The following is an 11,328-nucleotide window of genomic DNA, read 5'->3' on the forward strand; positions in this document are numbered from 1 at the left end:
TGTAGTGCTCAATTATTGAGACATTTTTAAGTAGGTATCGTGCGATACTTCTAAATGACCATTTTTTACCCTTGTGTACATAACAAATCCTACAAAGTTCGTCTTTATTACCTAGAAACCATACAAAGATAACCAAAAAAAATTATCAAAATTCCATGTACCCTTAAAATCTATATACCCTTAAAATCTATAGATACAAAAAATTAGCTATAACAACTATTAATACTCATCAATTTTGATTTTATTTTACCATATATAAAAACAAAAATACAGCTTATATCCGCCAACTCAGCTTGTATAAACAAACTTACAGAGGAGGGCAAAAGGCATCAGTATTTCCCCTCTATGTACGGAGCACGTATCTCTTCCCCATAATTAATAATACAAAACAGATATATTCCCTCTTCCAAAAAAAAAGAAAAATATATATAATAATAAAATTAAATGAAATCTATTATATACACCAATAATAGTTGTTGGCCAAATATCATCTAGCACGTAACTACATTACCTGTGTATGTGTATTGACTATGTACAACTATACTAGCATTTAGAGGCAGGTGCAACAAGTTGCTGGGTAAGTAGGTAGGAAAGGCATTTCGAGCGGCAAATTCAATATCTGAAGTGAATACTGTTTTGAATGATAAAGATGATCAAACCTGCATTTGCCCGAATTGGCATTGAACATAATAGGTAGTAGAAGTAGATGAGCTTCTTTATTGTGTTTTGGTACTTTCTAAGTTATTCACACCAACTCTTTTTCCGTGTCGAGCTCTTATTCGGTTATATGACAGTCCGTGCAAGAAACCATTCAGCAGGCGTTCACTAAAATTGCGCAAATTTCTAAACAATTTGGGGATAGTTGCTCAACAATTTGTGAAGGAAAAGGAAAACTTTGGTTTTTAATTTGCAGAAGAAGAAAAATGCAAATGTTGTTTGCTCAAATGGCGTTTTGGGTGTGAATAAAGAGCCAGAAATTTGGTGAATCAAGTATATTTGATTGGTTCGGGTCAAGACCAGCATTTGGGTGTGGAGAAAGAGTGAAGAAATCATGTGGGTTGAGGAGATTTCATTGGTTGGGGGGGTGCAGGAAATTTTGGATTTGAAAGAGTGAGACTTTTCGTGGGGTGAGAGGATTTTTTTTGGTTTGGATCCGGGGCATCACTAGGGTGTGTGAGGGATTATGTGAGCTATGAGAGAAGCACCAAGAAGAAAATAAACAAATGTGAAAGATTCTATGTGGTTTGTGGAGACGAAATTGAATCCGTCAAATTTAGCAGTCTTTAAAGGGGAATGGGGTTGATGTTGATGAATGTGTTTCAGTGATTTTGGTAAAGCCGGGCGAACCGAAAAAATTGGTACCATAAGTCCTATAAATCTGTTGGAGTTTTAGGAAAAAAATGTTGAAGAGAAAATTGTTAAGTGTGTCTTTTAAAGCCGAATGGTAAGTTTGGGGGAATAGTTATTTTGGTGTTTTGGGAAATTTTTGTTGCGGTGTAGCACTTTTTTTTTGGAGTGCTACACTCTGTTATGCTTCTGATAAGACGGGTGTTCGAGAAAATTTGTGTCATAAGTGATTCGGTGTTATTGGAAAATTTGTCGACTGTGTTCTTAGTCACCAAGAAAATTGGAGAAAAAGTGATAAGAGGTTCGTGTTTAAAGTTTGTTGAAGCGCTATATTAATTTAGTGCTATTGGTAAAACTAGGTCATCATATAAAGTGGTAGCAGAAGTGCTGTAGTTTTTGTTTGGGTTTCATAGGAAAAGGTTGTTTTTGTCCTGTAACTGTATAGGTCTTTTTGGAAAATAGGGCTGGCTGATTGAGAAAAAAATGATGTCAGAAGGTCGAATTTTAGTGTATCTTATTTTGGACATTAGGGTCCTCTAAAGAATTGGATGTGTTATATTAATATAGTTTTTATAAGCTTTTCTTAATTTGGAAGTTGAAGATAGTTGCTGGGAGCTTCGAGTAATTTTGGGGAAATCGGGTTGTTAAAGAGTATCGTAACCGTATAAAGGACTGCAGTGGTTAAGTGTCATTGTGATATTGACCTGTTTAAGGAACACAAGTGTCGTAGAACTGTAATAGTAGTGTATTGGGGAACATTGGGTTGCGGACAGGCATAGAATCTTTGAAAAGCTCTACAGCTTTTGATTTTATTCTGGCTAAGAGCAGGTTTGAATCTTGTCCGAACTGTTTTGTTTGCCTCGAGTGTAAGGCTTGAGGGCGGGGAAGAGTATCGTGTAAGAGTTTAAAGTAGAGAAGGAAATCCAGGCTGCTTACTTTAGGTTTAGTTTGCGGAAGAGTATTATATAAGAGTATATGAAGCAAAGGCATTGTCAGCTATTTATTTCAGCACTTGTGAACTTCTATTGAAATGGGTATCAAGGTGGTAGCCAAGAGGAAGAATACAGGACGGGGAGAAAGCAAGACCGAGTGTGTAACAGTTGTGAACGGTGAAAACATGACAGCTGCAAAATGGATGTGGAAGAAGGTGAAGCAGGAATACCGATTGGTGAGCTTTGATGCACTGCCAGAGTACCTGAAGGACAACGAGTATATATTGAATCACTATAGGTCAGAATGGCCTTTGAAGCAGACTCTCTTGAGCATTTTCTCATGGCACAATGAGACCCTCAACATTTGGACGTATGTACATATTTCTTCCACCACACTCTAATTTTGAAAATTTATGAAATGAAATTCGATTTTTAGAATTTAGCTTTCCATCCATTTTTATACTGGCAATTGCAGGACGAGTTGCCGGCTGTGAATGGCAAAAACCAACAGTCCGATTTCTCTTCTGCACTGATTGCTCTGTTGCTGGACTGTGATTTCTCTTTAAATTACTGGCTTGTTGAATTATCGATGTTAACTGCAGATTATATTTTTTGTATTGCTCTATATTATGGTCAGATGGATATTGGAGCTTTTTAACTCTGATTAGTCTCCAAATAAAACACCATTTAAGGCAGAAAGTGAGATGACTGGCCCAAAAATTGTTCTTGGGAAAAGATATTGTGGCAAACCAAAAGAAGCTTTCTTTTTCAAAAAATCACGATTCAACTGGGAAAAATTAGGTTAGGGTTAGGGTTTCTGGAAAAAACAAGAAAAAAATGTATCCCAGGCAAAAATTACAAAAATGAAAAAAAGGGTTAGGATTTCCCAAGAAAATTGTCATTGGTTACTACCAATTAAATCATTTTTTGGGTGAGTTTTTTTCAATAAATTCTTTGAAATTTTCAAATAAAACAGGAATAAATTGTTTTTTTGCTGATATTTTTTTAAATTGCGATTTTCACATTAAAAAACTGACGTCTGGTGTGGATCATGATTAATCTCAATTAATCATTTTTTTGGCAATGCTTGCTTCTTTGGCCACTTACCCACATAGATCTTTCTTTACATTTTTCTGTATATCAAGCATTGGCAAATCAAATTCTTGAATTCCTACTTGATAATGGTGTGCTTGTGTAAATGTGCCACCATTATCTGTAACAGGCAAAATTGAATTCAAATAGAGACAGGTTATAACTGCAGTAATGGAGTAGATTATTGTTGAAGGGCTGAGTTTGAACACCAAGTGGTAGAAAATTGAATCTTTGTTAGACGTGAAAGGATATTTTTTTAGGTCTCTGTCCATCATTAATAAATGAGCTGATTTTCCTAGGAGTTGAATTGAATAGCTAGGTGGAATTGATGGCTAGAAATTTTATATAGACTTGATAACAGATAATTCAATTAGTTTGCCTTGTGTTTAGAAGGGAAAACAAAATATTCAATATTTTGCCAATACAGAGTCCAGATTGTCTCTCAACAAATTGAATATTATAACTAAATGATTGAAGAGTGGAGACATTCCATTGAGCAAATATGAGGAACTGAGTCTAGTTTCCTGTCTCAGAAATTACTACAATCAACTGGCATGAGCATATGATAGTTGTAAAGGGATCTGTGGGCATGTGTGTAACCATCACATCGAGCAGAATGCCTTTTTATGAAAGAGGCAGATTGCATTTAGCAGTAGTGTAGTACGTTGTAAAGTAGTTGCAGGGCTGTAGGAAGTGGTATCAGTTTCTGAAGCATGATTTCAACTTTTAGGGATCCTTTGTGCTGGAGGAAATGGATGCATAAAACCTGAAGATCATCTTTAAAGAGAGATTAAAGGCAGAAAATAATGGATGGTATAGGAGTAAATAATTTGCTGGAATATATGGAGTTTAGGTGGTAATAGGTGAGCTTGCCTCCGAGTATGGAGATGAAGCAGGAGCAATAGTTAACAAAGCCAAGGAGTTAGCTAAGAAAATAAAGGAAGAGATACTAAAGAAAAATTCATTTGTAATGTAGAGATGGAATACATTTATAACCTCTTTAACATTTTTAGAAGCAAGATTATTTTCTGTGAAAGTGTGATCCACATCCTTGAGACTATGGGCTCTCTAAAGGCAAGTTATGATACGAGAATGCACACCAAATATATATAGGTCTTGCAAAAGAGTAGAATCTCATAGTCTGATAATTATCTGGAGATGTTTCTAATTAATTGGACAAGCATAGACATCATCTATAAAACATGTAATCTTTGCACAAGAAACTTGTCTTGTACCTGCTGCATTGATTTTATTTCTAGTTTTCCTTGTGACATGAAATCCCTACTGATGCATGCTATCTATAAATCAAGATAGCATGTTCACTTCATACCGAACATGAAATGAACAGATGAGTAGCTGGATAGAACTGGAGTTATTGAGAACTAGAGAATCACTTTTAGACATGTAAATGACCAGCAACAATAGTCAAAAACTCCAACTCAAGGGATTCTATCTGTGTTTATGATAATGGAAAGGACTCTGGAATAGATCAGTTTAAAAACTTTCTAACATAAAAGTGCAAACTTCGATTGTCTTAGTTCTCTATCATGATAGCAGGCTTGAAGCTCATTGGTTATGATAGAATCAGATGACATTGAATACATAGGCATGGCGACCATATTTTGGCCTTGGTAATGTAGTAACTTTGCCAGTATCATTTATTTAGGGATGCTGTGTGTGAAACTGCCAGTTGGCTTTCATGTATCATTTCAAGGGTTAATGTTGACAAAGCCTGAGTTCCTATTCCTATCACCTAACTGCTTAATTTCCTCAAGACAGCAGAGATCACAATGTTATTTATAGCTCATTGCAGTTGGAACCTTTTAATTGAACTTAATTTTACAATGGAACTTTTTGTACAACTCAATGAACTGTGATTGTTGTAACCCTTCTCAATAAGTCATCAGAGAACATAACCCTTCTTAATAAGTCATCAGAGAACATAACCGAGAGAGAGTCAGTAGTAGTAAATCTGCTAAACTTTTAGAGACTTGCCTTTGGCAAAAAGTATCGTCACCATATTTCAAAGCTTCAAACTGCAAATTTTTAAAATCATATTTCTTGCCATGTCATGTCTTGGTGACTGGAAGAATGTCCGCATGTTGAATTGAACATTTGAATAAGTCTGCCAAGTACCAAGTAATTGGATATAATAGAAATGGTATGATTTGCTGCCTGCATAGTTAGCACTCGCCATAGTTTTCATGTACATAATGTTTTCAGTGTAACAAATTGTGACAATCTATCAGGATTGAACTGCATATTTTTAGTCAATATTCGTTGACCAATAGTTTGCAACAATTGTATTTCAAGTTTGGAGTATCTGAAAGTTGAAACAATATATATAATTATATATTATTTGCAATGGTCTTTTTAACATATATTTAATGCTTTACCTAAATATATTGTTAGCAGGCATTTGGCAGGATTCTTTCTTTTCTTAGCTTTGACTATTTTGAGTGCAATGGAGCTAACGGGAGTTTTAGAATTTTCATCACTTTTCCCGAGGTATGTCTATTTCCCATGAATTGTTCTCCATTTGAAATGTCTATTCTTTGCTTCATCACTGTGATTTAGTTTTTCAAACATAATATTTCTGACTGGGTCATTTCTTGATCCCTTAATTCAGATCCTTGCAACAGAGGCTACAAACAGCAAATGCCTCGGAGCATGATGTGTTGGTAAGTCTACTAATGGTTTTTCGAATTGCTGTGAAGTTCTGAGTGTAGCTTGATTAGTGTTCAAATTGTAGAATCTGGTGGAATGAGTTTGTTCTAAAAAGGTGAAGACTGAAGCTATATCTTCAACATCATGATGATTATTTTCTTTGCAGGGTAACATGAAGCATGATCTACAAATGATTGTGGAACCTTACTTTCAAACACGAGCAGATAGATGGCCATTCTTTGTATTTCTTGGAGGTTCAATGTTCTGCCTTTTTTCAAGCAGCTTCTGCCATTTACTCAGCTGTCACTCTGAACGCCTTAACTTATTCCTCTGGCGTCTTGATTATGCTGGAATCTCTATTATGATTGCAACATCATTTTTTCCACCTATATATTATGTGTTTCAGTGTACTCCAATATGGCAAGTTGTGTACTTGACAGGCATAACCACAATGGGAGTGTTTACAGTTCTTGTTCTGCTAACACCTGCATTTTCTACTGCAAAGTTCCGGTCCTTTCGAGCAATGCTTTTCTTAGCTATGGGTTTTTCAGGTGTGGTTCCTGCTATTCATGCAGTCTCAACAAATTGGAATGAACCTCATTGTTTTGTTACCCTGGCATATGAACTTGCTATGGCATTTTTCTATGCTGTGGGAACTTTCTTCTATGTCAGTAGGATACCAGAAAGATGGAAACCTGGCTTGTTTGATATTGCAGGGCATAGCCATCAGATTTTTCATTTATTTGTGGTAGCTGGGGCATTTGCTCATTATTGTGCTGCTCTCATATTTTTGGAATGGCGTGATAGGAAGGGTTGTGATATGCTCGGACAAAATCTGTGAATGTCCAAGTTGGTGGTGTGGTTGTAAGTTGTTATCAATTGCTATGAAGCAAATGCAGCAATGAGAATGTAATATGATCTGGTTGATAAGCCTCTCATTATGCCAAGACCAGACTACATCCCATTTCCTCTGAAAATGTGGAGTGTTATCAGTTCAATCATTTTTTTTAATTTGACAACAAGAAATCATGTTGTCATAAGATTGAATTTTCATTGTTTTCCCAAAATTTATCTGGCTTCATGTTTACTTGCTCTAAAATCCAATTAGAAAATCTTGATCAAAACAGTCCTTACTCAGAAGCTTTTTCAGTTTTATTGTCCCCCATGGATGATAATGCCTGTTGTGTAATAATGCAGAATGCTCTGACATGTGGAGCAAACTAGAGCTGGAGCTCAAAACAGCGAGCAGATAATTAAAAACAGGAGGTCCTCCTTTACAATAATATAGAACTCGTTACAAATTGGAAAACCACTTTTTATTTATGGGCTTGATAACAAGCATAAATTCGCTTGCAATGACTACAGCAGCCCATCCCCCAAAACTCTCTTTTCTCTAGCTAATTAAAATTGCTACTCTAAGATGGCCAAATGCCAATTAATTACACACAGCAACCACATTTTCCATAAACGACAGTCACAACAAACATTATCCTAAAATATTGAATGATTAAAACTGATGGGAAGTGGAAAATATTTAGCAGTAAGTTGTGTGTTTACATCATCATCCCCGTTTTTAAAATAATTTGAACCCTTGGTTTAGAGGAATCGGATTGTGTAAACTTCATCTTTAATTTAATTGCTACATGTATGTGAGTGCCAACCTTCCAAACAAGCTACGAGTAGTTTTCCATACAAAGTGTTTTCCCGTGTTCCAATGGTCCATTCTGTACAAACATTTGATCTTCCAATCCTTGATTCACTGCCAGATTGGTCTGGCAGAGCCACACGCAGACAGTAATGCAGAACTTGTGAAATGATCTCTGCTGCTGCCACCCACAACTGAATTTCCTTGCCCTGTACCAATCAAGCTTGGTGCCATCGCACTCAGAGTAAGGCTGTCAACTTTCATCAGATTCTCTGTAGCATTCTTTGAGAGTTTTCTATGACCTTTCCCATCCTCCTATGACTTAGTATTCTTTCCAATCCAAAGAGAATTACTTACGAAGTTCTTTGGTTTCTTTTGTGACCTGCTCACAGTCAAGGTAAATGTTGCCTTTAAACTCATCCAATATTTGTGCTTTGCCCTGATGTCACGTAAAACTTCCCACCTGGTTGTCAATCTGTATACTTGGTCATTGGATCTTCAACCTTTTGAATCTTATTTAAGTTTGCCCTCTGATCCGATCTACAGACCTTTGTTTCGTTTAATTGACCATTGTATAATTCCTAATAAAATGGATTGCGTGTAAGTAGTTGCTGCTACACAAGTTAAAATCCATTTTTTAAAACCAAGCATTAGCCATGATTAAGAACCTTTAGTAGTGATATAATCATCCCTCACGAGTTAGTAAAATATGCAACACAATGAATAAGTATAAACCAAGAAATAATGAAGTCATAAATAAAGAGTACCTGATGGTGTATAAGAACTTGAGTTGACACAACTTTGCAACTGGTTTCTTAAGTTCTAGTTCACCACTCAAGGGCACAACAATTTAACCACGTGGACAAGAATCATGCCCACACCCATCAAATGCTCTTAGTAGGTCTATCCAAGAAAGCTATTACAATATTACAATGTTGGGGTCGGAGATATAGAGGTTAAATAGGATTTGAGTTTTTTCAAGTGGCTTCTAGTTTACCTAGGCATATAGTCATGTATGCAAGTAGACAGCTAAGAGTAGGTTTGTGGTGTATCACATACAACATTGAGTGTCGATCCTTATTCCCGATTCACTGTGAAGAAAAAAGGATTGCAAGTTTCATGTATAATTTACTTAAATCATTCAAATAAAAAAGGGCAAGTGTAATCACAAGACACCATTGGTTGATGTAAGATTCCCACAAAGTTATCAAACTTTTTTCAGTCGATAAAGGCATCCATTGACTCTATTGTACTAGTGAAAAGCCAATCCTTCTTGGAATGAGGTAGCTCCTTGTATTCATAACCTCGTGCTACTAGGGATAACTAGCTAAACTCATAATATGACAATTAGCATGTGCCATTCATTACTTACATGATATTGGTAACAACTAGTTGAATTGCTCTTGTATGACAATAAGGATAGCTCCTAGCACCCTTCACCTTCATGCTACTAGTGGAGCTTGGCTAATCTTGAAAATACAATGAATAGCTTTTAACATCTGTCACTTGTACATTATTAATGATGCCCAACTAACTGGTCATGTATCACACTTTGAATTAAACCTATGGACATTTACTAATTAGGCATCTTAAAATGATTTTAGACTTTCCTTCACCTGGCTACTACCTCAACTCTTAGTTGAGGAATATAACAAAATGAGTGGTACCAAATAGATGCTTGATCTATTTAGGTTCGAGGCAAGTAATGATAATTAAGTTCTAGCAATGATAATCTTAGGATGGAATGGATTATGAACAATATCTTGCACCATCCTACAACCATATAGCTTTAGCTATTCCTTCTATTGAAAGACCACCTAATGTTTGGGCTTGTCTCTTCTATAGAAAGTATATATCTTCTAAATTTTTAAACTACTCCCCCAATCATTCAATCTCTTTTACTTAATTTCAACCTTCTTGTAGAGGGTGTAGGAGTGTAACAATACTTAACAACAATGATTTCAAATCCTACAATCATGTAGGGTTAGAGGGGTTGGTCTCAAAATTCAAGGGACTTTTTATTCAAAAAATCCTTATTGGTCAACCCTACGATTGCAAATTCATCCCATATTCAAGATTAAGGCTATATTTTAAGGACAATCTAAGCTGATTTATGGCAGTAAGAGATAGGTTTCATGAAGCCTTCAACCACACCTTTAATTGGGTTATGAAATAAACCCAACGTTATATTTTTTAGGTTATCCTTAGTGTCCACCATTTGATCATTTATATAATATACTTAGTTGCAATGTGTAGATAGAGACATGTGAATAGAAAATGTGTAAGGAAACTCCATCATGCATAAGGCTACAAGCATGCTTGTGAAAGGTGAAAAACCTATAGCAAAATGTTGGTGTTAATGTAACTTGGATGTTTAATGTTATAATAGTCATTGAAGTATTTATAAATTATTTTATTCATCTTGTTCATGATCAAATTGCTACATATATTTTATTTCAATAAAAAATAGACCCTTTTTTGAGTATTTTAAGTTCAAGTTGCATAGGGATTGACCAAGTTTACGATAAGAGCAAATGAAAAAACTATTGAATAACGATAACATAGGAATCATTGTTCTTTTAATGCTAGTTACTACCTCCCATATGAGATTGTCAATTAACAAGTATTAAACCTCAATTTATGAATATGAGAGTTGGATTCCTCTTTCCTCTTATCTAAGATCAAGGTTTAATCTATGACATAGTTTGTAGGCTAGTAAGGTTAACTATTTCCCACTCCTCATGTGAAATGAAAAAGTAATGTAGCATATTGACAAAGCTAAAAAATATCATACAATAGGTAAAACTTTATTACGTTTTATATAGTTTACCATATACAGTTGTGACCCTTGGATGGTCTCTTTGTACAGCTTGCAACATAGATGTAAGAAGATAGCTAATGATTTGAGAAAATTCATTGAACTTGATTAGTCATCCAATTCCATCAAAGTCTAAAGAAGAATGGTTCGGGTGTGTTATTAAATCAGGAGATGAAGATCTAATAGGCAAATTTCTTGGAACTAAGAACTTTTTGCATTTTTTTGAATCAGTGTTTTCCCACACCAAGGATATACAATTAACATGTGTAATTCCTACAAGCAACAAGGGCATGGCCTAGAACAATTCATAATGGAAGTTCAAAGCTAGTCTTTTAAAACTAGTAAATAAGTATGTAACCAACACAGTGGCTATTCTAATAGTTCGAAGAACTAGAGGCACAAAAGCTCTAACTTCTCTACAGGTATCCTATAACCAAAATGTAATAACCATAATCAAATTCATTGTTGACCATCAAGTAAATGGGCGCTTATTTGAATGAAAGGACAAAACCGAATTGAAAACAATTGCAAGGGATTATCAAGTTAGGTCCTAACTAGCCTTTTGAACCTTGGATCCATTCTAAAATCCCATTTGAAACCTAGATCATGAATAAGAAACAAAACAACAACACAAGATCAAATTGAAACTATACATATATCCCCTACTTTAATTGGGCGTGCAACTTCAAAATCTTGATTAAACAAGAAAGCATTTTATTTTCCTTTTTTATATTGAAAACTAATACTTTGTGCACTTTAATTGGGTGTACAACTTTAAAATCTTGATTAGAAATGAAAGCATTTAATTTGCTTTTTATATTGAAAAC

The 11,328-nt window shown here is 35.2% G+C and overlaps 1 protein-coding gene across 2 annotated transcripts; it reads left to right on the forward strand.

Moving 5' to 3' along the window:
* Positions 1 to 588: 588 nt before the first annotated feature.
* Positions 589 to 7,091, forward strand: LOC131028008 (heptahelical transmembrane protein 1). Of its 2 annotated transcripts, XM_057958120.2 has the most exons (5): positions 589 to 2,649; positions 5,787 to 5,879; positions 6,001 to 6,052; positions 6,205 to 6,292; positions 6,479 to 7,091. In XM_057958120.2, the coding sequence occupies exons 1-5, from the start codon at positions 2,378 to 2,380 to the stop codon at positions 6,877 to 6,879; spliced, it is 906 nt and encodes a 301-aa protein (XP_057814103.1). In that variant the 5' UTR covers positions 589 to 2,377; the 3' UTR covers positions 6,880 to 7,091. The 2 variants fall into 2 exon arrangements, with proteins under 2 accessions (XP_057814103.1, XP_057814102.1); XM_057958119.2 differs by having other exon boundaries at positions 591 to 2,649; positions 6,205 to 7,091.
* Positions 7,092 to 11,328: the final 4,237 nt, after the last annotated feature.

The sequence above is a fragment of the Cryptomeria japonica genome, chromosome 5, assembly GCF_030272615.1.
Source record: "Cryptomeria japonica chromosome 5, Sugi_1.0, whole genome shotgun sequence".
Taxonomy (NCBI): domain Eukaryota; kingdom Viridiplantae; phylum Streptophyta; class Pinopsida; order Cupressales; family Cupressaceae; genus Cryptomeria; species Cryptomeria japonica.

Coding starts and splice junctions, on each gene's coding strand:
- LOC131028008 (XM_057958119.2), top strand. CDS start 2,378: ATGGGTATCAAGGTGGTAGCCAAGAGGAAGAATACAGGACGGGGAGAA. Junction 2,650..5,786: donor GAGACCCTCAACATTTGGAC/GTATGTACATAT, acceptor TATTGTTAGCAG/GCATTTGGCAGGATTCTTTC. Junction 6,053..6,204: donor CCTCGGAGCATGATGTGTTG/GTAAGTCTACTA, acceptor TTTTCTTTGCAG/GGTAACATGAAGCATGATCT.